At 42.2% G+C, this 25,949-nt stretch overlaps 1 protein-coding gene and 1 pseudogene across 3 annotated transcripts in view; one reads left to right on the top strand and one right to left on the bottom strand.

The window, feature by feature from the left end:
* Window positions 1-1,384: 1,384 nt before the first annotated feature.
* The window catches only part of TMEM87B (transmembrane protein 87B), a 49,274-nt gene continuing 24,709 nt past the window's right edge, over window positions 1,385-25,949 (bottom strand). For 2 of the 3 annotated variants that reach the window (XM_056128822.1, XM_056128834.1), the window contains 11 exons: window positions 25,321-25,420; window positions 24,446-24,539; window positions 14,880-14,951; window positions 13,360-13,468; window positions 13,209-13,267; window positions 11,385-11,488; window positions 10,164-10,237; window positions 5,880-5,953; window positions 4,032-4,084; window positions 3,281-3,311; window positions 1,385-2,292 (listed from right to left, as the gene is read on the bottom strand). In XM_056128822.1, coding sequence (XP_055984797.1) covers window positions 2,233-2,292; window positions 3,281-3,311; window positions 4,032-4,084; window positions 5,880-5,953; window positions 10,164-10,237; window positions 11,385-11,488; window positions 13,209-13,267; window positions 13,360-13,468; window positions 14,880-14,951; window positions 24,446-24,539; window positions 25,321-25,420 — 830 coding nt within the window. In that variant the 3' untranslated portion in view covers window positions 1,385-2,232. Of the gene's footprint in view, window positions 2,293-3,280; window positions 3,312-4,031; window positions 4,085-5,879; window positions 5,954-10,163; window positions 10,238-11,384; window positions 11,489-13,208; window positions 13,268-13,359; window positions 13,470-14,879; window positions 14,952-22,256; window positions 22,325-24,445; window positions 24,540-25,320; window positions 25,421-25,949 lie in introns of all 3 variants that reach the window. The other variant, XM_056128825.1, reaches the window with a different exon arrangement.
* Window positions 15,787-16,641, top strand: LOC130033989 (protein FAM76B-like; annotated as a pseudogene).

Here is a 25,949-nt window from a genome sequence, read left to right as displayed (position 1 = left end):
CCCTTGTGTGTTTCATAGGAACCCAGGTATGGTCCCAGTTCATAGGAAGGGCCTAAGAAGACTCTTCACAGGAATATCCAATTCAGTATAGAAGAGTGTGACAGATCACATAATTCTCACTCGAAAAAACATAGCAGATGTTCTCTGCACAACATTCCAGGCTGGGCTAATCCAGAGGGGATCCTGTTTGCTCTGAATGGCCAGGAAAGGTTGCCTGCAGTGAGTTATGTCTATGGCATCATTTTGTAAATGCCATGAGGTTGTGTGAGAAGCAGTTTCTCTTCCTGCTGTCACTGTCTATTCCCCATGCCTACTCCACGAGCTGTGCAGCTCTGACGAGCTGGAAGACCAGGATTCTGCACTTCAGGATTTACCAAAGCCAGATGATGAATTGGGGAGTCAATGTACCTCCAACTAAGGGCTGTGAGATACTACAAAAATGTCAGAAACAAGAAGGCAGAGGCACATCTGCTCTGATATAGCAGGGAAGAGGGTGGGATACACCCAAACCAGAACAGACACAAATACTGTATGTGTATGATTTGGGGGTGGGGGTGAGGTTAGCACATCACTATGGCAGAAGCCAAACAAGATACACATCCCCGTTAATCGAGGAATTCTCTTATGAGGAAGGTATCAAACTAACATTGTCCTGAAATCCACACCTTTTTCTGAAACATTTATCAGAACATTTTGAATTCACTACTAAAAATAATTTAAAAACTCAAGAGAGAATACTACCTGAAATGAGTATTTCTTTTCCTTGCCTCAAAGATATGAATGAGGTAAATCCAAAAGGTAGACTTTTTAAGAAAAACGTTTGTAGCTTCACAATTTAAAAAAGGTGCTATTTAAGTGTTTCCAATGGTTAGGACTGCAGTGCTTCTCAACCAAAACCCCCTGAAGTCATTCTTAATTCAAAAGGGCAGGGATTCCTTCAATGAGTGATCTACATGTTTCTAATTGTAATTCATATTTTAAATGTCCAGAGTCCCATATCTTTGGTTATGAGCAGCAAAACTATCCACAATTCCATTATTCTACATACAAATAGCTCTCAAGTTCAGGACGCCCTGCATGTTTAAGAGGAAAAAAAAAATTCAAGTTGACACATTACATAGACAATGAAATCAAATAATGTACAAACCATAGTTGAAGGTTAAGAAATTACCAAATACGGGGCTGGATCAATAGTACAGCGGGGAGGGCATATGCCTTGCCTGTGGCCGAACTGGGCTCGATTCCTGACATCCCCTATGGTCCCCTGAGCAATGCCAGGAGTAGTTCCTAAGCACAGAGCCAGGAGTAACCCCTGAGCATCGCTGAGTGTGACCCCCAAAAAAGCAAAAAATAAATAAATATTTTAAAAATTACCAAATATTGATGCATTGTGCAGTTAAATATGTTTTATTAAGAAACCAAATATTCCAAATAAAACATGGTTAAGGTTGTAGGTTTACTGCAGGACACGATCTCCTGGCCTCCTCAGGAATAGTCAGTGGTGGGACAAACAGGAGCACATTTGGCCTGTGGGCAGGGACCGAGGCCAGCAAACCTTCGGACAAACTTCTCAGGACCAAGCTTTCCATTCTCTTGTGTTCCGGGAAGCTCAGGCACAGAAGAGAAACCCCAGGAGTTCATGAGCAGGGGGATATTTACAAACAAGGGCTCTCTGCAGACACGGCTGTGCACCAGGCTACACCAGCCTGACATCCTTATGGTGCAAGGCAAAGCAAGCTGCACTTGATGATCAGATTACATAATCTCTGTGTGAAACGCAGAGGTAATTACCTCCAGTAACTGCAAGAGACAATGTTCTACCACACTTCTGAAGAATCACATCATCTAGCTCCTCTACCTCAAAAGTCTGTGGAAGAAGAGTAGAGGTATTTACTTAAAAAAAAAAAATCGATATATCTGCATTAGCTATATTTTCCAGAAGGAAAAAATACCCAAATCCACATGCCACCATCCACCAGCTAAGGGCATCTGGGCATGTATCTCTGTAATACTTCTCTCAAGTTTATTCCCGGCTGCAGGTCATGTAGTGGGCACTAACCTGACCTTCAAGAGTCAGCTTTGAAAGGTTTGCAGAGTCCACCCACTACCTGAGTCTTAACTATTTCCAAAAAGAATACAATGAAAATTTGTTGCACAGCAGCAGAACAAAGTTCTCTTCTAGTTCTAAGATGTCCTTCTCTGTTAGTAGGGTTTCATTTATGTGAGTCCCATTCACATGATCTTCTCTGAAGAGAACATTTTTTCTGCCATTTCAGATCTGGTCATGATTTCCTTAAAAAAAAAAAAAGATACTCGTGAAAATGCTGTACTAATAAAATCACTCAATCTTTCAATAGTCATAGTTTCTAGGAATATTCCATGAAATAGATACAGGAAATGTAAACCATATAATTTAACGTCTTGTTAGCTACAACGGTTAAGACCGAGTTAAAATGGTCCCCCGAGCACCGCCAGGAGTAATTCCTGGGTGCAGAGCAAGGAGTAACCCCTGAGCATTGCTGGGTATGACCCAAAAAGCAAAATAAATAAAATGGACCTCTCAAGTGACTCTGCTAGAAATTTGCCTCACTTTATACAATTAATGTATATTTGAAATTTTAAATCAATTATCAAATGAACAGTACAAATGTTCCTTTAAGAGCCATTCTATGGTATAACTTTTTACAGAGTTAGAAATCCTAAAGTTTAACTGTTTAGTAGCAAAGCTTACCATGTTTTGTAGCCTTCTCACAACTTTTCATTCCCCTGTAACCAAATCAATCTGCTGGGACCAAAGTCATTATTGTCCTTACCATTCATATAGAGCTGGGCTTCTCTGCGGTCTATTAACCATCACATGAATTACTCCTTAACTATCACTATTTCTCCTATTTTAAAATCCACATTCTCTATTTGAATTTCCTTAGTAAATAACAAGACCCAGAAGCTCTATTTCCTAGTCCTGTAAGACAGCTAGAAGATTGAGGCAAATTAGACAAAACGCCATGTTAAGGTAGTATTTACTTACAGATGAGAGAGAATCACAGAGTCAAAATCCCCTAATTCTTTCTTTCTCTGATACCAATAAGCTTCTATCATACTCCTATATAAAGTGAGTATCCAATTCCTTTAATTCCACCCACAAGTAAATGCACTGTTTTAATTTAGCTTGCTCAATTTGTAATCATAAAAAAAAATAACTTTCAGAATTTCTTTCTGAAGCATATTTATACTGTAAAAATATAACAACTCCAAAGTAATAAGTAAATCTATAAATTACCTCATCTGAATCCACCAACACTGGAAGAGCTCTGAAATAAAAGGGGGGGGGGAGATAATGAAGTATTAAAAGGTGATTTATCAACTAAAGCTAAAGAGAACACTGAGTTGCAAGTGCCCCAAACATTTGTGACCCACCAACACTTTTTTTTTAAATGGGAAGAGACTTTTGTAGACAAATAAAACCACAGAGATCCATTTCCAGCAAAACTACACTGCCAAAATTATACATAAAGGAAGTTTTTTAGAAATTTTGTATATAGGGAGCATGGAAAAGAAAGATCAATGGACACAAAAGCTACCACATCTAGTTATACTGTTTTTCACTATGGAAGCAACTATTTGTAATTCATCATCCAACAGAACATTTGAAGGACCCTGAACAATTCAAGAGCGCAGGGATTGGGGCCAGAGTGACAGCACAGAGGGGAGGGTGTATGCCTGTATATGGCTGACCTGGGCTCAATCCCTGGTACCCCATATGGTCCCCAGAGCCCGACCAAGAATAATCTCTGAGAGCAGAGTTAGGAGTAAGCCCTGAACACTATCAGGCGTAAAGACCAAAAGACAAAAAAAAAAAAAAGTGAAAAAGAGCAGAGGGAAAGGAGAAAGGGAGACTGAAAGAGGACTCTGGAAGAAAAGGGTGAATCAGTCATTCACAAAAGCTCGCCAGGCAGACAACAAAGTATAAAAGTGATCCCTTCAGACTACAGTCTAAATCTCACACTCAAACTTTCAAAGAGGATATTTACACATCTGTGAATGAAGAGGGAATATTTTCTTCCACCCACTTCAAATCTTCATCCTGCAGAAACAAATATTTAAATTCATTAGCATTTGCTTGATATCACCTGAAAACAGAATTTTAAAACAGGACACATACAACATTTAAGTGGATGAATTCAAATGTATGACATTCTTTTCATTCCATAGAAAGTTGGCACTGATGCTACCCAGGAAAGATGCCAGTCATTTCTTAACGAGGCAAATATCTAGATTGTTGTACTTCTTGGCTTTAGTTAGGTGCAAGTGTTACTGTGGGGGCTGGAGTGATAGCACAGTGTGCAGGGTGTTTGCCTTGCACATGGCCAACCCGGGTTCGATTCCCAGCATCCCATATGGTCCCCTGAGCACCGCTAGGAGTAATTCCTGAGTGAAGAACTAGGAGGAACCCGAATATCGCCAAGTATAACCCAAAAAGCAGAAAAAAAAAGTGTTACTGTGTGTTTTGCTGTGTTTCCAAGGAGCAACTTGGTCACTTCTAGGCTGTGTGAAGGGTCTATGTGCAAGGCATGTGTGAACCATTTGAGTCACATCCCTGGCTGAATGGAGGCATTTTGGGGAGGGGAGGGTGGAGGAGGGAAGGGGCTTCGAAAAATGACAGTAAAAATACAAAAAACTGACTTATAAGACAGAAAATAGAAAATTTATATTGATTTTTGTGCACTCTGCTTACACAACCCCTAATTTGTTCAAATTTTATACAATAAATTTAAAATTTAACAGAAAAAATAGAACAAATATGTCAACTGTGCAAAGGTCTATTTTCATCATTAAATGATCAATTCACTTTAGGAGCCAAAAATGTAAGCTGAAATGATTTGCTTTTTATTTATTTATTTTCTTTCTTTTTGGGTCACACCCGATGATGCACAGGGGTTACTCCTGGCTCTGCGCTCAGGAATTACCCCTGGTGGTGCTCAGGGGACCATATGGGATGCTGGGAATTGAACCCGGGTCGGCCATGTGCAAGGCAAACGCCTTACCCGCTGTGCTATTGCTCTAGGCCCCATGATTTGCTTTTTAAACCAAAACTTCTTTATAGTTCTCTCACTGCAAAACAGAAAAATCAGCATTTTTAAAAAAAAATATTTGTTTCTGTTTCGGAGCTACTCCTGGCTCTGTACTCAGGAATTACTCCTGGCAGTGCTCAGGGGACTATATGGGATGCCGGGGATTGAACTCAGGTCCACTGCATGCAAGGTAAGTATGTTACCCACAGTACTATTATCTTTCTGCCCCACACTCAGCAATATTCTGGGTATTTCTGTGTATAGTGTAAATAAAATGTTTGTCTTTTACCTGCCTCCGTGGAATATTCTAGCTCTAATGAGAGTCACCCCTCACTTTCTTCAAAAGAGAGGGACTGATGGACAACTTGGCCAATACTACTAGAACGTCAATTCTCAGTTTCAAGTAGAAATAAGCCACAAGGATGATTCAAATGGACATTAAAGGTTAAGCAAATTTACTGCAGTAAAAGCTAATGCATAGCTTTGCAGCATTTTAAAGTGACTTTTAAGTCAATTCATATATACATCTGGATCATCTATGCAATCTGTGTGGGGAAGGCCTGAGACTCATTTCTAATGAGTTTCCAGGGGATGTTCCCACAGCTGGCCCAAGAAGAACTCTTGAGAAGCAACGATGCATAATCACAGTTATCACTAAATTACCGTCACTGCCTGCTACCACTAGAAAATCTTAACAAAAACAAAACAAAAAACCCACAGAAGTTTTCGTGATGTTGAATAAATGTGACATGTACAGACTTTTAAAGTGACTGATAACTGATATCCTACCATACATGGAATACTCACAAAATTATCAGAAGTAGCAGGTTTAGCTGTCCCATTGGAAAGTGCTTTTGACGCTCGTAATTTCATTCCTTCAGCTATTATGAGAAACAAAGATTTACATATAAACATATGAAGCAAGAGCATTTTCTTCATAGTCTCACATTTAACAATCAACTAAGGGAAAATACTACACATTCATATTTCTAGCTATATCTTTTTTTCTTAATTTTTTTTTTTTTTTTTTGCTTTTTGGGTCATACCTGGTGATGCACAGGGGTTACTCCTGGCTCTGCACTCAGGAATTACTCCTGGCAGTCCTCGGGGGACCATATGGGATGCTGGGAATTGAACCTGGGTTGGCCACGTGCAGGGCAAACGCCCTACCTGCTGTGCTATCACTCCAGCCCCAGCTGTCTTTTTTTAAAGGCAAGTTTCTAACACTCCAGCCCCAGCTGTCTTTTTTTAAAGGCAAGTTTCTAATAGGTGCGCTGGGTGAGTGTTAACTTTAACCACTTAAAAATGCAGAGGGAGTATCTTCTCCCCTGGCAGCAATCAACCACAGGATCTGAGAACTTGACGGTAGTCAACACTGTGGCCAGCAGTACACGGCAGCAGCTGTTCTGTGCACAGGTGGACTCCTGGTGGGCTTTGGGGACCACATACATGTGTGGGGGTTGGAACCGGGGTAGGCCAGGTGTAAGACAAGAGCCTTATTTACTGTACTGTATCTTTGGCCCACTTTTTTTACCTTTGAAAAAAATCTTTTGGTTTCACTGATTTCCTCTGTTGGTTCTGTTTTCAATTTTGTGGATTCCTGCTCTTAAATTTCCTACTCTACTTTGATGCTCCAATGAGGCTTTTCCTTCTCAGGATCCTTTTTTGGGGTTCTCCATTAGATGGAGTACCAATTCCCACGGCGTTCAGGAGGCCAAGTGATGCAGGGATCAAACCCAAGGCCTTGTACTTGAGCCAAATTCCAGCCCCCTTTTTTTAATTCTTGGAGAGGAGATTCTTGAAGTGAATTATGTATTCAAGAATATTTCCTTTCTTGGGGCTGGAGCAATAGCACAGCAGGTAGGGCGTTCGTCTTGCAAGCGGCCAACCCAGGTTCGATTCCCAGCATCCCATATGATGGTCCCCTGAGCACCACCAGGGGTGATTCCTGAGTGCAGAGCCAGGAGTAACCCCTGTGCATCACCGGGTGTGACCCAAAAAGCAAAAAAAAAAAAAAAAAGAATATTTTCTTTCTTAGCATTTTATACTATTGAACGTCTGTCTTAAAAGTGTCTTAGATATTTTCCAGGGGCTGAAGAGACAGTATTGTGGGGAGGGTGTTTGTCTTGCATGCAGCTGACCTGCATTTGATCCGCAGCACCCCATATGGTCCCCTGAACACTGCCAGGATTGATTCCTTAGGGCAGAGTCAGTCAGGAGTAGTAACCTGCAAGCATGGCCAGGTGTATCCCTGCATCCAATATTATTTTACCATTTTTTTTCCCTTGATAAATGAGTTGTCTGATTAAACCATGGAAGAAGAATGTTTTGTTTAACTTCTAAGCATATGGAAAACGTCATAGTATTTATTTCTCTGTTACTGGCTTACAGTTTAATTTTTTTAAAGTCAGAGAATATATGAGTTAAATTCTGGGGAGGAAATGAGCTCAGTGGATAATCCAGTGCCCGCCAGGCAGGTGCACAGCTCAGAATTCTGTAGTTCCAGAGACATCAGAAATTTTCAGGCCCCTGTGGCTGGTGGGCAGAGGAGGTGAAGAGGGTGGGCCCACTGCACCCAGCTACTAAGGAGAATGCGCAAGCACCACAGTCAAGACTCCTGGTCTCGGGAATGCGTGCGTGTGGGCCCATAGCGACCCCCTGGGCACACCCAGCATGTTCGAGAGCACCAGAGCTACAAGAGTGTGGTTCCCTTGAGTGTGTGAAGGACCAAAATGGCAAGTGATCCTTGCGTACATCACAGACTTTCTTAAAGGCCTGTGCGAAGGGTCCACGTGCAAGGCATGTGCTGAACCACTTGAGTCACATCCTTAGCTGAATGGAGGCATTCATAAATTCGTAAATACTCAACTCCTACTGTTGAGTATTTAGGCCATATGCATTTTATATAATTATTAAAATAGTTAAGGCTAATGGGGCTGGAGTGATAGCACAGTGGGTAGGGCATTTGCCTTGCACGCGCCAACATGGCCGATACAGGTTCGATTCCCAGCATCCCATATGGTCCCCTGAGCACCGCCAGGAGCAATTCCTGAGTGCATGAGCCAGGAGTAACCCCTGAGCATCGCCGGGTGTGACCCAAAAAGAAAAAATAAAATAGTTAGGGCTAAAGCCTCCCACACTGTGTTTTGATTTTAGCTATTTGTCCCTAATGTCCTACTCCTTTCCTATTTCTTTAAGATTAGTAATGTTTTAATATTCTCTCTTCTCTTACTAATTTTGTTTTAAATCTGTTTCTATATGTTAAAACTGGATCTCTACAGTCTTGAAAATATCTTTTGGTTTATTAAAATCTACTTAGAAGAGCTGTAATATAGAGCTGATTTCCATTATACCTTCTATCTTAATAGTTCTATGTTATAGCCTAATATACTCCTATGTTATAGATCTCAAATTTTTATTCTTGCCATAAAGTCAACTTTTAAAAGATAAATGAAAAAAAAGGGAAGCACTTTGTACTTATCCTAGTATGTCTTAATTTCAGTGTTCTGATTTATTCTTTATTCTTTAGAACTGTATTTCAAACTTACAGCGTTCCTCCTCTACAGTTTGAAAAACTACTTTTAGCCTTTCTCCTGCTGCAGGCATGTTAATGACCAGCGGCTGTGGGGCTTCCTGAGAGTCTGAGACTCTCTTAATAGTCAGGACTCTTGAGTCATACCCAGCGATGCTCAGGAGTTACTCCTGGCTCTGCCCTTAGGAATTTCTCCTGGCAGTGCTTGGGGGACCATATGGGATGCTGGAAATTGAACCCGGGCCGGCCGCACGCAAGGCAAATGCCCTACCCGCTGTGCTATCGCTCTAGCCCCAGGACTCTTTTAATAGTCAGGATACTGGGCTGCTCCCCAGTGCTTTCAGATAATTAAACAACCAAACAAACAATTCTGGGGCCCTGTGGATGGCTCTAAGGACTAGAGAGCATATTTTCCAAGTGAGAGACCCAAGTTCAACTCCCAGGTCCGTCTGGTTACGAAAGCACCATTGGGCATGACCTCTAAGCATGCAACGGAGTAGCCCCCAAACATTACCAGGGGTAGACACCTCCTTAAAATTCTGCCCGAAATCTACATTAGCTATGTATAACATAATTCACCCCACCATTACTGGAACAAAAACCTTAATACGCTGCACTTTTAGTATCTTTGTCATTGTAAGTTTTCCATATTTCCTTTAACAGGAAAATTCAATATTTTCTTTTTCTTTTTTTATTGTGGCCACACCAACAGGAGTCAGACTTATTCATGGATTTATACTCAGGGACCACTCCTGGTGGGGCTGAGGAACCCTAAGGGATGTTGGGGATCAAACCCAGGCCAGTCACGTGCAAGTCAAGTTTCCTACCAGCTATATATCTTTTGCCCAAAATAAGATAATATTTAAGAGAACGGTTGCAAGATGAGAGGAGATTGAAAGAAGGAGGGGGTCACTGAATACACTAATTACATGACAATCAGATTCTAAAATTTTCACATATTTTAGAGAAGCAAAATGATTGTAGAAAAGAATGTTGCTGTTAAGAGAAATCAAAGAGGAAGGCAAATGAATAAAGATTAAAATCACTCTCAATATCTGATTTCCTTATTAAAGTATCTTAAATGCTAAACTAGAGAACTATGACAAAACTGAAATACGATGTTTCATAGAAACTCAGAGAAAAGATAAAAACAGTCCTTACAGTCACAACTAGAAATGCTTCGGTGTGACCAGGAAATTACAGTTATGCATCGTATGGAAAAAGAAAGAAAAGAACCACAGAAAGTTAGCTATAATCATTAACCATATGAGCATTATTTAGAAGCTAAGCACAAAATGTAGTAAACTGTTTTTGTGTAAATGTGTACTTACCTCAATACTTAGATTTAAAAGCAAACAAGTAACGGAAGTTCAAACTACTTTCATAATCCTGAGATTTTAATTATTGAATTTTCTTTGTGATTTTTAAGAGGATTTTACAGAGACAGCTAAATATTTTTATGGTGATGGTGGGGGGAAATGTAAATGAACCTGCATTATAGCTAAAGGTACAATATTTCTGGTATAATACATCAAAACATTTAAAACAAAATAACTTACTTAAATTTTCAGAAGTTACCATGAATTCTTCGATTTCATCATCAGAATCATCTATTAAGGGCATGAAGGCATATCTATATCAAAGACAGAAAAGTAGTTTTACAAACTGAAATCCAACCATGAACAACCTTGTAACTGTATCTCACTGTGATTCAATAAAAAAAATTGCTTTTTAAAGGTAGTTTTACTAGCATGTTTAAACCTGTTCAACTTTCAGTTGGTATCAGAATCATAGCACTGCATTGTAGCACTGTCTGTCCGTTGTTCATCGATTTGCTTGAGCGGGCCCAGTAACATCTCCATTGTGAGACTTGTTGTTACTGTTTTTGGCATATCGAATACGTCACGGGTAGCTTGCCAGGCTTTGCCATGCGGGTGAGATACTTTTGGTAGCTTGCTAGGCTCTCCAAGAGGGGCGGAGGAATCAAACCCTGGTTGGCTGGGTCAGCCGCGTGCAAGGCAAATGCCCTACCGCTGTGCTATCGCTCCAGCAGTAGCATATAAAAATGCCACCATTTTCAAACTTTCTCATAAACTGAAATAATAAAATTTAATTACTTCACTGTCAAATGTGGAAAAATTATTACAAAGAAGCTATAGCTACTGCTACTCCCCATTACTAAAGGTAAAAATCTTTCTGGAAGCCAATTTGCAACAAGTAATGTCCAGGGAAGGAGCCTCCACCTGCCTTTTTTGTTTGTTTTTGTGCCAAACTGGCAGAGCTTCAAGCCTTACTCCTAGCTCTGTGCTCAGGATCATTCCTGGCAGGTCTGGGGTTGAACCCGGATCAGCCGAGTGTAAGGCAAGTGCCCAACTTCCCAGCCCATTGTACTACTTCTCTGACCCCTCCCCAAGATCTTTTTGTGGGATGGATACACCACCTCCCCAGGCCTGTAACTTTATACATCTATTTCATTGTCTAGCACTTGCTGTTTGTCTCTCTTCTTAAAAGTAAGGACTACTACTCTATCATTTCTTTTTTTTTGCTTTTTTGGGTCACACCCAGCGATGCACGGGGGTTACTCCTGGCTCTGCACTCAGGAGTTACTCCTGGCGGTGCTCAGGGGACAATATGGGATGCTGGGAATCGAACCCGGGTCGGCAGCGTGCAAGGCAAACGCCCTACCTGCTGTGCTATCACTCCAGCCCCTACTCTATCATTTCTACAAAGGTATTTTTTAGCAAACACTTGCTGAATAGTAATTTTCCTGTCTTAGTTACCTCTGATTATTTGCTGATGGTCTCCACAAAAACATTATTACAATAAGGATAAGTGAAAACAGGAAACTCCAAAATGCATCGTCAACCCAGCGTTCCATCCAATTCTATAATAAGGACAATTCAAAATGCGAAAAGTTAATTTTCTGATAAATACAAAGATTGAGCATTCAAACAGTGTAAATATATATCCAACCCTAAGACTTCCATATATGTTTCTTTCAAGAAATATAAAACCTAAGAGATGCTATCTTTATAAAATCAGCATGAAGACTTACTTCATCCTAAAAATCAAATCAATAAAATCCTAACATAGTTTCATGAAAAGAATTAGCTAAAAAGAAGGGCAGTAGGAGGGAACCTCGGAACACTGGTGGAGGGAAGTTGTCACTGGTGGTGGGATTCGTGTTGGAACACTGTATATCTAAAACTCAACTATGACTTCGTGAATCATGATTTTTGTAAAACATTGTCCCTAACGTCCTTCCCCTTTCCTGTCTCCTTTAAGATTAACAATGTTTTAATATTCTCTTCTCTTACTGTTTTTTGTTTCTATGTTTTAAAATCTGATCTCTACAGACTTGAAAATATCTTTTGATTTATGAAAATCTACTTGGAAGATAAGTAAAAGTAAAAAACTAAGTAAAAAGACAAGTAAAAAAAAAATCAAGAGTTCAAAAGGGTCTGAGAGGTCACTTAATCTCTATTCTCTAAACAAAAATCACAAGGCAGAGTTAAACTTAAACTGACAAAGGGCATTTTTTTTTTCACATCACGACATTATAAGATCCAAAAATCTCAAGGTGGTTTTTCCAAAAAGGCTTCTAATAGATTCTATTTATTTATTTATTTATATTTATTTTTTTTGCTTCTAATAGATTTTAGATTGTTGAAAATAGATCTAATGAATCTTTAACACAATAACTACTCCCACAAAACTGGAGGGTTAACAGAAATATTTAGAAAACAACTAAAAATCTAAATCATACATATACTTAGAATCTCATGTGAAAAGTATTATGGGGGGAAACAGAAAAAAAAAACATATCCAGTGCCTTCTCCTACAGTTCTGGTTTTTTGAGTCATACCTGACAGTGCTCAGGGTTTACTCCTGGCAAGCTTGGGAGACCCAATGCAGTGCTGGGGAATAGAACCTGGATTGGCTGCATGCAAGGCAAGTGCCCTACCTGCTGTACGATCTCAGCCACTACAGAGGGCTTTAAAAATGTTCAAATAGAACTAGAGAGCTCTCCCACTCCTGACACCACCAGACAAAGAGACTTTTCCAGCTTAAGTCTAAGGAACACAGCAACGCATCATCGTTATCATCTCCTGCTGAGAGGGATCACTGCTCAGGAGCTCTGCAGTGCTCAGAACAAGCACACTATCCTGGAAACAAGTTCAATGTAGAGTTCACAGACCCACTCCAATATACCAGTCTTATGGGGGATGGGAGGGAAATAGGTTCTACTATCTAAAATGACACAGAGAACTAGAGAAAGGACACAATCAAAAAGGCAGATCTGGGAGGAAGTTTCTGAATGGAGGCAATGCTTTTAGATTATAATCCTACAGAAAAGAATTTCTTCTTCTTATTGGGGGGGGGGGGTCATACCCTGCAGGAAGGACAGGGGTACAGAAGCAGCACACTCAATGTCTAGCACATGCTCTGCCCCCTGAGACACATCCCTGATCCTCTATCAAAGAAATTTAAAAGGAAACAAGATCTCCCTAAAATTATTTTCATTTACAAACACAAATTTTTTTTAAGATTACACAAAGCAGTGGAATTAATGGAAACTGTGTAATCAGAGAGATCATACTTACCGATAGACATTTTGCAATTCTAAATGTCTTAGTTGTCCACACCATAAATACTATGGAAGCTGAAACAAAAACCAAAACAGTCAACTTTTTTGTAGAAGTAACATGCAACACGAAAATAATTTATGGCTGTAAGAAAAATCAAATTGCTTACCGAGTACTGCAAAGATCAGAGTATTTGTAAAGTGCCTGTATAAAGAAAATTTCACTGTGTTCTTTCTTAGCCTAAGAGTCTTCATAGTTTGAGCCAAACTTATAAAAATGTGGGAAAAGTTAAGGAAAAAACATTTCAGTAACAAACAGTTAAGATAATAAAATACAAAGGACTCTTCTGTATTTCTAAAATGAGTACTACGAAATAAAATCTAAGCCACATACATACTGAGAGCATAATCACAGTCAACATTTCGTCAACAACCATGATACCACCATACATCTTGCTTTACGATTTCCCACTGTTTGAAGAAAATCGGCCTCATGCTCCTCCTGTCCCAAGCTCCTGGTCCCCCAATGGGCGAGCCTTCCTTAGAGGTCACATCAGGACCTGCCACATGGCCCAGGCCTCCCGGCTCTGCTTCTTGGTCTTTCAAACGTCCTGGTCTGGGGCTGGCTTTATCCTCTGAATGGCACCTCACAGAAGGTGGCACTAAGCAAGGTGATCTATCAGTTTTCTTTTATACATTCAAGAAAGAAAATGAAATGAATATGGAGCCAGTTAGACTAGGAGAAACTTGACTGCAGGAATTACTGCAATAGACTCAGCGAAACAGGAAGAATGCTGGGTGGGAATGTTCAGATTCTGCAAGGGTCTCCAAGGCCAGACACGAGAGGTGAGCTAAGAGTAAGTGGGACCAGGAAGCAATAGTGTGGGAGTCAACAAGTGGGGGAGTCGAGAGCCTGGCCTCAGTGCTATGGGAGAGTGAGGTCCTGGGAACCCCAACTTCTGGCAGGGCAAGGGCTGGGGTCTTCCTAACTATGGCTGTTTTCCAAAAGCATGGGGACACATTCAAGGTCAGGACTGTCAAGCATAAGAAAACACTATGAGGCCTCTCCACGGACTCCACAGCAGTGGTGCTGGGGTCCGATCCAGACTTTTCCCCAGTTTTCCCTTGGGAGCGATAGTATAAGCAAGAAGCAGTACTCAGGAACCACACATTGAAAATAATGGAGTTAAGCAAAAAATAAAAAAGTGACAAATTTTTTAGTCCTGCTTCCGATTTTAAATTCCAATGACTTCATTGATTAAATTTAAAAAAAAAAAGATTTAACTAATCAAATGAAAAACTTCACTTCAGTACCACAGCGTACCAAAACTTTTCCCTCTTCCTAACTGCTGGTGAGTTGCAAATGCAGATCGTCTCAAAGAATACAATTCACTTAAATCTTCAGTCCTGACAAACAATGGTTTATTCATTAAACATTCACAAGACAAAACTTAAAAAAAAAAATCTTGTCTTCAATCTATTTTCTGCATTAAAGATCTAGTCTCATTTAATTATTCCTAAGTTTTTAAAACCAAGGAGTAAGGAGAGTAAAAGCAAATTCCAGCAGCCTTAACTTACCAAGATGCCTTTCACTTTAGGTCAAGTTTCAACCATTTCTCCTACAAAGGGAAAGCAGCCACCAAAGCAAGCATGCCCTGTCCTCCTGGGCGAGAACCACAGAAAAGGATATCCACCAGCACAAGCCAGAGTCAAGGAGAGAAAGAGGGAGGCTGGTCAGAAGCACAAGATCAGAATCATTTGCCTGCAGCAAAACAACAAAACAAACACAACCAAAATAAGCAGGAAACAAAATTCTATGGCTTTTGAATAGGGAAGGGGAATAAGTGGGGGTGGGGTGGGGGGGAGGTGTTATATTTTTTTGTTGCTTTAGAATTTGATTCCTATAGGGTTAGGCATATAGTTTACCAAAGTCAAGGGAGCAGAGGCCAGGGACGGGGCTCAGGAGCAGGGCACACACCTCATTTGGGAAGTCCTGGGCTGGATCCCTGGCACCCCACACACATACACTCACATATTAGGCCTAGGGAAACAGCACCACCTGTCCAGCACCTGTGTTGTGTGGGCCTCAATGAAGAGTCCTCATCCCACACACCCATGTGTGAGCACCGCAGAAAAAGGATGCAAGCCTCAGTGAGCACTGCAAACTGTGGCCAGCCACGGGCACGTATTCAGTGATGTCAACAGCAGTGAAGGGTAGCAGGGAGGAAATGAAATTTACAATATCCAAGCAAGGGGCCAGAGAGAGAGAGAGAGAGAGAGAGAGAAAGTACAGTAGGTGGGGAGCGTGCCTTGCTCGTGGCTGACCCAGGTTTGATCTCCGGCACCCCAGGTGGTCCCCATAGCCCCAGAAGTGATCCCGGAGGGCAGAGTCAGGAGCAAGACCTGAGCACTGATGGGTGTAACCTCCTATCCCCCATCACACTCACACTCTGCCAAATACATGCCACCGGCAAGTGGGCCTAAGGCATTGGACTCCCCAGAGGCTTCCGAGATGGACACTGGGGAGGGTGAAGGCTGGGGGACACGTCTGCTGCTGCAGGACTGACTTCTCCCCACAGGAGGAATGATGGACTGCACATCCTGCTGTAAAATGTACTTACTGCAGATCCGAATTTCAACAAGAGAGCAAAACTCACACAATTTGTAATAAGTGTGTTCAAAATGTGAAACAGTTTGGCAGGCCCAAGCCTTGTCAGCACTCTAACATAATAGCAGTGTTTACTGGCACAAAGTGTCAGCACTGCACTCTTGTTGAAATTCCGAAAAGAAGTACAGGGCGCCTCAGACCTGTGAGCAGTGCAAGCAGCAGTGTGTTTGGACCGGAAGGAGGCGGGGAGGAGGAAGGTGGATGGAAAGTTAACGCTGCTGGCGTTGTACTCTGTCTTACAGAAGACAAAGGAGCAGAGGAAGCGCCGGGGCACCTCCCATCCCAATTCCTCCTCAACTCTTCCAGAGAAGGACCAGCACCACTCAAAGCCCCATCACCATGGCCCCGCAGCGGCCAGCACAAAATCAGCAACTTGAGTCCAGAATAAGAGCAAAGGCTGTGGAAACAGAGACATAAATCCTCTGCTACAATTCAGAATGAAACTCCAAAGAAAACGCCCAAATTGGAAGCTAAGTGAACTCATGGAGATAGTAGCTCTAGAAATCAGTCAGTGGGGAAGGGATAATTTTGTCCTCATTGGCCTGCAGAAGGAGGAGGTGCTACCCCTGAAGCGCCTCCTGCAGCAGCGGGACTAGACCATTCTGGAGAAGGATAAGAAGCTGACGGAGCCAAAAGTAAACTTGCAGGAGTCGAACTTAAAGAACCAAGATGACAGTATGGAACGGCTCTCAAAGAAACTGTGGACCAGCCTCAGGCCAAAAATAGGACTTCTCAAACAGGTTGCAGCATTGTCAAAAGTGGAAGCCTTCTAACATCCCCTTGAGAGGATAGTGATTGATATGGTGCTTCTGCTGAAAATATCCATTTGACAAGTCTCATGAAGTTCCTAAATTCTGTGTAGTGGAAAAATATTTTTACACACCAAGTGAACCAGTGTGTTTCCTGTTCACTTTTGTGACTAATATACAGCATTTTAAAAGTTGTGAAACAGTCAAATGAAACTTCAGCGGGTTTGAAGTAACTTTATACTTGTTGCATTCCCAGGAACTATTTTGCCATCGATAGTATTAGCAGTTGTAAAGGACAGCGCTCCCTGCCACTGCAACATGCAATAAGGGAAGCAGGGGCCCAGAAGGCAGAGAGCTTTGCCTTTGGTTTCACACTATGCTAATTTCAGATAAGCAGTTTTGAATTTAGAAATACAGACTTTTCAATAAGGAAAATGGTGAACACTTTTTGGCAATTGTTTTAATGTTTATTGTACAACATATGAGGTAAGATGTGTCTTGTACAAACTACTGTGGATTTTTACTTACAAGTGCCTCTTTGCCACCTAATGTTTTAATTTATAGGAATGCTGATCTTTTGTACATAGTTTATATTAAAGTCATGTTTAATAAAAGTATATAAGTGCGTATGTACAAAAGTCTATTCTTCCTTTCAAAAGGAAGTCAGAATGACTAGAAAATGTTTGAGGTTGCATTCAGAAGTGATAACTATAGAATTTTATAGTCACCTTTTCCCTGAATTTGCTGTCAAGTGGCTTTACTGAGTATTCTTCCTAGACTTTATGTGGTCCTGGGGTCAGTCTGTGACATGGAAAGCTGTTGGTCATAGAAATCACTTAATTATGTCACAGTACTTTCCCTGGGACTGTATGTGTACACATCTGACTACTGACATTTTGTACATTTTCCCCCCTAAATTCAGTATTTTGTAATAAAAACTCATAAAAAAAATACAACCTAAGGATTCCATTTCTTGGCAACTACCCCTCAACCACAGACATCAATTTGAAAGGATATATAAATGCACATCTACATTCACTTCAGTGCTTAGTACAATAGCCAAGATATGGAAAACCACTTAAATATCCCAATATAGTTGAATAGGTCAGAAGTTGTGATATCTATATACGGTGGAATACCATGCAGCTTTGAAAAAGGAGAAAATCCTGCAATTTACAGCAAGATGGACGGAACTAGAGGATATAGTGCTGAAGGAAAGTGACAATGCAGAACAATCTCTCTCATGTCTACGGCTTAAAGATACACAGCAAAGCAGCAGCAAATGGTCAAAGGAAAAAAGACCACTTGCATGGAATGGGGAGGGCTGAAAAGGGAGGGGCCTTGGGGACTTGAGGGAGGATGGTGTGTATACTGGTGGTGGGTGTGGTGTTGGAACTATATGCACACAAAAGGTTCATCATCAAAGTACTGTAACTGACAGTACCTCAATTAAAAAAAAAAGATCCTTATACCACCTATGGTCACTTCCCCATAGCACTGGCAGGGGTGCCCCCTCGGCACCAAGTGAGCAGAGTGAGGCTGTGGCCCAGCATCCCTCACCCCAGCTTAAAACAAAAACTAAAAAATTACCCTGCAGTAATCTAAAGTCAAAGAGATGAAATTCAGGTTAAAGCAGAAATTCAGATAAAATAGAAATGAATTTTCTCTCTAAAAAAGCTACCAAGATCTGTCAAATTCCTAAGCTTCTTTCTTACACGTCTTTACTAAAAATATCAATATCAAACACACACAATATTTGGTAATCTTCCTTTTCTCTTCACTCTTACCTGGTTCATCACAGCTCAGAACAGACCATAGCCATAAATGTTCCAATAGATAGAAAATTACCTCATTCAAATCTAGAGGGAATTAGAATTTTATAGTCACCTTTTCCCTGAATTTGCTGTCAAGTGGCTTTACTGAGTATTCTTCCTAGTAAATACGTTGTGAATGGTTAAGAACAAGGTATCTTTGAAATACATTATCTGTAAGTAATTATCTAAAAACACTAAATTTATCCAATACTTAAAACTAAAATCATTTAAAGGACATTATCCAAAAACATTAAAAATGTGAAAAACGTTGTCTACAGTTCAATTCACTCCCTAAGGTGTGAAAGGTTCTACTAGTACACACAATCTAGGAAAACAGACAATACTTGCTTTTGGCTGACCTGGGTTCAATCCCTGGCACTACAAAAGTTCCCCTAAGCTCTGCCAGGAGCGATCCTTGAGTGCAAAGGCAGGAGCAAGTCCTGAGCACTGGTGGTTGTGGCCCCCAAACAAAAACAAAACATAAAAAATCTGGATTCTCAATTATCAAGAGAAGAATGGTTTCTTCAGTAAGTTCAGTCAGATACCACTCTTTAAGTCAGGCAAGCAGCCTCAACACCGATGACCCACGGACATCCTTCATTGTATGAGGTCTTTGTGTGGGGTCTGGGAAAGGAGGTTTCACAGTCTCCCTTCAGAGTTTGTTTTTTTGGGGGGGGTTTTTTGGGTCACGCCCGGCAATGCACAGGGGTTATTCCTGGCTTATGCACTCAGGAATTAGTTCTGGCGGTGCTCAGGGGACCATATGAGATGACGGGAATCAAACCCGGGTCGGCCGCGTGCAAGGCAAATGCCCTATCTGTTGTACTATTGCTCCAGCCCCTCCCTTCAGAGTTTCAAAAGATCTCTGAACCCTGCTGTCCACAACTGGTGAAAGATCGTGGTAACAGATAAGTCCACACTAACACGTTTTTTTCTGGGTGTGCTCTGAACTTGGAAACAGAGGAAAGAATTTCACAGCCAGGACAGCAAATGCAGGGTCAGACTGGAAGGAGAAACTCCATCACATGGCAGTCAGCAAAGGTAGTGAGTATTCCTTCCAGAGAAGGGACGACAGGGGCTGCTCAGTTGAGCCAGCAAAGGCGGATCTCCCTTTCCAGAGGGGTGATCTTAGGTGTAGAGAAGGAAAGAAGCACAAGGAAAATCAAAGCTAAATGCGGGCAGAAACTGAGAGACAGGTTTCCAAGACGACACCAATGGAGATGAGAGAACTGAAATGACGTCTTGCTTTCTGCCGCAAACCAGGACTTATCCCTGAGATCGCCTCCCACTCCTGTGAATCTGGATGTTATTAGCAGGGCCTGCCATGGAGAAATGATGGAATTTCTCAGGTTCAACTGGACTCAAGGGATCAGCAAGGAAGGTACTCAAGGACTGGTCAACACTGACCGGAAAACTCCAGCGGTAACCCACTTCCTTCCCTGAAGTCACTTTCTTACTGTCTTGTGGTATCCTCTGGAAGAAACAGGTGAACCTTGGTAGTTAGTTCACCTCAGCAGCACTGACCACCTCTGACACCCACCCTCTTACTAAACGCTCTCAGCCTCTCCCATGACAAGTCTCCTTCTACCAACCTCTCTGCCTCACTGGGCACCTTTCAGCTTCTCATCCCTCCCATGACAAGTCTCCTTCTACCAACCTCTCTGCCTCACTGGGCACCTTTCAGCTTCTCATCCCTCATAAACTCGTACTGTTTCCAAGACTGCAATCTTCTCTCACGAAACGTTACTTCCAACTTTTAGCATCGGTTCTGGTTTCCCCTGCCAACCCGGACTGGGATTTCCAACTCTCTTCATCAACTGAGGCTTTGCAAAGCTCAACCCTTACTCATATGGTCCCCTGCCCAAGTTCCACACCTCAGGAACGACAACCTCACCCCAGCTACCCCATGTAACCCTCAGACCCATTCCTTAACCCTTCTTAGCTACTGTGAGTGACTCCTTACCGACAGTCCTCTTCCAATTCACATCTTGATGTCACCCTTGAGTTCTTTCTGACACAGACTGTTATGACTGATGCAGCTCTGATTTCTCTCTAAGTCAAAGTTCTTCAACCACCATCTGTGGACTGGTGCTGTCCGCAGGTGTGAAGAAGGCTGAAACCCACTGTTCTACTGCCTTGATTAGCACTGCCGATCCAAGGGCTACTACATAGCACAGATGCAGCTCCACCGAGGTAAAGTGGCTACAGAATGAGGCCCTTGAACATCTTTCTTTTATTTTCATAAATCATTTTCTGTTTGTACTATTAGTAGACACTAAGTAAACCAATGGCTGTGATACTCTGAATTTAAAGATGAAGAAAACTGCATGCAGCAGGATTAGAAAAATTTTCTAAAATTGCAAAGACAGAAAATTACAAGCACAGAATAAGAGCTTTGTGGAGAATTTTGCAATCATGAACAGAATACAGTATACATTTGAGAATTTGTAGCAAACTTTCAGAAAAAAGAAGAAATATTTCTTTTGACTGGTGTAATTACAATGTTTTGTCTTAGACTCTGAAAACTAGGAATAAAATTAGAAAATGTTGGTTCCATGTACTGGTTCTGCCTCACCTGACATAGGTACAGAGTCTTCATTTTTCAACAGGAAGCTCTCATTCTGTTGTTTTGGGGCCAGGGTACTAGGGACTACTCTCAGCTCAGAATCTGGAGAATGCACCTGGCAATGCCAAGATCAAAATGGGGCCCCTACATGCAAAGCATCCACTCAGGCCCTTTTGATCTCAAAGATGAAGCCACCTCCTTCAGGTCAAGGGCATGTTATTTGTCTTTCCTTTTCTGATTCTCCCTCAACAAAGGCCAGCTATTCTGGAACATTCTGCACCAATATACTTCTGCTTCCAATTATATATTCCCCTTGGTTCTTCCAAGAATGGCCTCTTTCCAAATTCTCTTTCTAGTAACAGCCCCCTCTGTCAACCCAGTCTGAATTCAGACATCTTCCTCTCCTGTGACTACTTTAATGGTAGTTATGCTAGAATTTCTATGCTGAAGAGGTATAGGGCCTCTTCCAAATGATGGTTATTTAGTTACAAACTTTCATGATTACGTTTTAGTCATACAATGATCGAGCACCCATCCCTCCACCAGTGCATTTTCTACCACCATTGTTCCCAGTATCCCTCCCACCTCCCCTACCCCATCCCACCCCGTCTCTGTGGCAGGTACAATCCTTTTTACTCTCTCTCTCTCCTTTTAGGCATTATGGTTTGCAGTACAGATACTGAAAGGCCATCATATTTGGTTCTTAGTCTACTTTCAGCACGCATCTCCCATCCCAAGAGATCCCTTCAATCATCTTTTACTTAGTGGTCCCTTCTCCATCCCAACTGCCTTTTCCCCCAGCACGTGAGATCAGCCTCCAAACGGCAGAGCAATCCTCCTGGCCCTTACCGCTACTGTCCTTAGGTGTTAATCTCTATTATGCTACTTTATATTCCAGAAATGAGTGTAGTCATTCTATGTCTGTACATCTCTTTCTGACTCATTCCACTTAGCACGATGCTTTCTATATCTAGTGATAGTTGTTTCTATATTGTCCCTAGTTGTCTACTGTCTCTCCCAGCAACAATTCCTTAAATGTAGAAACCATCTTTTTTCCCCTAAGCCTCTCTATATATGGAGACACATGTTGAGCTCTTAAATTGCTGAACTGAAAAATAAAATCACATATATGTGTATGTGTGTTCTTTGGGAAACTGCTGATTTTCCAGTTTCAACCAACAACAAAGCATAACTATTTCAATTACTATTACAAATGAACAGTAATATGATTTCAATGATACAACAATTATAGGACACAGTAAAGGATATGAACCACACAAATATGGAGTCAATAACTGCTAAGAGGATGTCACCCCACATAACTAAATGGTTAGAATCCTGGAAAATAAAAATAGGTAAACAGAGAACCATACTTCTAAAACTCTAAGATGCTACTGTGTAAAAATTCAAAGAAATATAATATATACATGATATCTGAATGTAGAATATTGATCTTTCCTGTCTCTTTTCTATCAAGAAATAGTTTCCTATAAAATGACACGTATTACATATAAAGGCACACATCATTTTTATATAAAGGTTCAATAAAGCAGTAATAGCCTCTTCTGCCGCAGCCAGAGCTGTGAAGAGCAAGTGTGTCTAATACAGAAACAGACAGTAGAAGAATAAGGAAACCTGAGCTGTGAAAGACCAATGCCCTGCTTTTTGGGTTAGAGCACAAGTAAATGTTATGTACAGCACAGACAGGCCACTGACTCTGGGCCTGGTGAAGCGCTTAATAGCCAAAGTCCTTCTGAGTGGGCATCACAAAGTTCTGTGAAGCAAATAAAATCTAGTAAGCTTTTTAACCACTCAGGCCTCAACCATGTTCTTGGGTCGCAGTCGGCTATACTCAGGGACCACTCCTGGCAGAGTTCAGAAGACCATATGGGGGTGCCGGAGCTCAAACCCAGGCCAGCCAGCCACGTGCAAGGCAAGCGCCCTAACCACTGTACTACTGCTCCTGACCCTCAATCACACTCTTAAGAAAAATCGAGGGCCAGAAAATGAGCGGTCTTCCCAGGCGTGATCAGTGCTCTGGCACTTCTCTACAGGGGGAGCACTGTGACGTGTGTCCCAGTCTTGTTCCCCTGGAACAAGACCCTAATCTTGGAAGAAGCTTCTCCTGCTTCTTCCAAGATTAGGGTCTGTCAACTCTCAAATATGTGAGGGCCACGGAGTCAGAGCAAACTTATACCCACTCAAGCACGAATGTGTAAACAGGTACAAATGCAAGAAGGGTTCAAATCATTTTCTACTGACTGCACACATGCTGGCATTAGGAGTTACAGAAGCAAGGAAAATGTTTGAGCTGCATAGTTACAAAACAAATGATTCGTGAAAAAAAAAAAAAAGAGGCAGGGCCTGGAGAAATAGTACAGCAGGTAGGATACCTGCCTTGCATGTAGCTGAATCAGGTTTGATCTTCGGTTCCCCAAGCACCAGCAGGAATAATTTCTGAGTACAGAATCAGGAGTAAACCCTGAGCACTCCTGGGTGTATCCCCCCCAAAGCAAAGATAAATAAGTAAATAAATAAACGAGAGGAAGCTAATGCCAAGGGTGACATCGGGGGGGGAAGCTTTATAATCAGCAACATCATTGAAAAAAAAAAGTACTCGATGGAGACTATGGTGTTGAGTCAAGTTAGTCAAAGGGAGGAGGACAAACACAGAATGATCTATCTCGAATACTTCCTAGGGGGAATAGCAAATGTCCAAAGGTAATAGAAACTGGGGCTGGAGCGACAGCACAGCAGGTAGGGTGTTTGCCTTGTATGCGGCTGGCCTGGGTTCGATTCCCAGCATCCCATATGGTCCCCTGAACACTGCCAGGAGTAATTCCTGAGTGCAGAGCCAGGAGTAACCCCTGTGCATTGCCAGGCGTGATCCAAAAAGCGAAAAAAAAAAAAAAGGTAATAGAAACAAGGAGCAGAAGAACTGGTCTTTGGAAGGCAGCTTTACCACTAGATTGGGGGTGGGAGGGGATAAGTTAGGGAAGGGAACACAAGGACAGTGGTGGAGGGGAAAGTGTCAGTCAAAGAGGGAGTATGTGTGTGTTGGGGGGAAGGCACATGAGGGAAAATGGGGCCACTGGTGAAGGGAAGTGGACACTGTGAGGGGATGGGTAATGAACATTGTATGCCTGAAACTTAATGAATAACCTTGTAACTCTTGTGATTCACAGTAGTTACATAACACATAAAATTTTTTTAAAAAAGCATGCAGTGTAGAATTTTAAGTTCGGAAAGGCTTAAAAAAATAGCAAAATAGTGAAGGGGGGAGAGAAACCCTCCAATAAAAACCTTTCTCATATTATTTCCGTGCTTTAAGGTTTCACCTCTAAACTTTAAGCGAGACATAAAATTTTGCTTTTCGTCACTTCTCCAGGCAACGGAAAGCAAAATTGTACTTCACAGCAATAACACACAGGAGCGGTGGTAGAATTAATGTGGCTTTACCCCAATGACTCTCATCACGCCTTCAATAGCTGCAAAGATGAGGTAGAGAACCCCCAGGCCAATCACCCGGTGCATGACCGTGCCGAGACGTGGCCTGGATGGGGAGGAGAGAACAGAGGGGAGCGGGAGGGGCGGGTGAGTGAACAGTCGACTGTTGGCCCCTGCAGTCCTTTTCCAGACTCTACTGACCCATCATAACCATGTCTTCTTTATAATCAAAATTTTAGGGGAACTGTTTCTGCGTCCTCAGGAGAGAGCCACCCATCCATCAAAAATGTTCTGATTTGGAGTTTGCCACCCTCTCCTCGCTGCCCCCATCTCCACGCCCTGTTTCTCAGGAGGCTCAGATACAATCATGAAAGCACGGTGCTGTGCAAGGAACAGGAAATGCTTGGAACTCTGAGCATCTCTTTTTGCTTGGCTGGTTTTTAGGACAGACCCAGCGGTGCTGGGGGCTACTCCCAGCTTGGAGCTCAGCTGCTAGGCAGCGCTTGAGGACCACAACAGTCCCAGGGAGGGCTGGGGGTGGGGTGGAGAACAGGGGAGCCTTGCACCTACTACATGTAAAGCCCGTGCTCTGGCCCTCTCAGCATCTCCCCAGCCCTCAAGCATCATTTAAAGGATGTCTGCAATCTTTCAAGGAGATTAATCCTCTGACTACACAAAGTCACTGGAACTCAAGTTCAGGGTCTCTATTTGAAGGTGGTTATCAAATACTCAGCACACGCAAATCCTTGTGAAATGTGCGCTTACAGCAATTTCTCTGCAAGACCTAGATTATGGTATGAATATGGTTCCCGCCATGTGCCAGTCATAATGTCAACGGCCAGGACCACAAGACTGCAGGTCCAGTCTCTTCACGCCCCAGGACTTACTTCACAATGCCGTAGCCCAGGCTCACGATGATCACCAGGAGACGGGCCAATGTCCTCTTCACGGCCGATATCAATTCCGCGAATATCAAGAGACTCTGGGCTAAGGAGGGAGATGGACAGTGATTCACTCTAGCACCAGGCCTGCCACCAGGCGTTGGAGTGTCTATCGTGGACAGCTCCATTCTGATTGTCTAAATCAGCCATGTTTGATTCCACAGTCACAGGGTCCAAATGACACTGACAGTCCCACTGAGGCAACTCATAAGCTCCGAAAAAATTCTGCCACTGGGCACAGGTGTCTTTTATCAATCTAAATTGGCCCCCCCAATTTCTAGTCTTTTTTCTTCTCTGTGGGCTGGAGCGATAGCACAGCGGGTAGGGCGTTTGCCTTGCACGCAGTCAACATGGCCGACCCGAGTTCGATTCCTCCGCCCCTCTCGGAGAGCCCGGCAAGCTACCGAGAGTATTCGATATGCCAGACACAGTAACAACAAAGTCTCCAATGGAGATGTTACTGGGCCCGCTCGAGCAAATCGATGATCAACGGGAGGGCCTTTACCTTTACCTTTACCTTCTTCTCTGTGAGGCTACAAAGAATTAGATCCATTTTCCATCCTGTGACTATTTTA

This window comes from Sorex fumeus, unplaced genomic scaffold (assembly GCF_029834395.1).
Source record: "Sorex fumeus unplaced genomic scaffold, SorFum_2.1 ptg000006l, whole genome shotgun sequence".
Lineage (NCBI taxonomy): Eukaryota > Metazoa > Chordata > Mammalia > Eulipotyphla > Soricidae > Sorex > Sorex fumeus.
The sequence above is the reverse complement of the archived record's forward strand: the minus strand, read 5'-3'. Positions and strand labels throughout refer to the sequence as shown.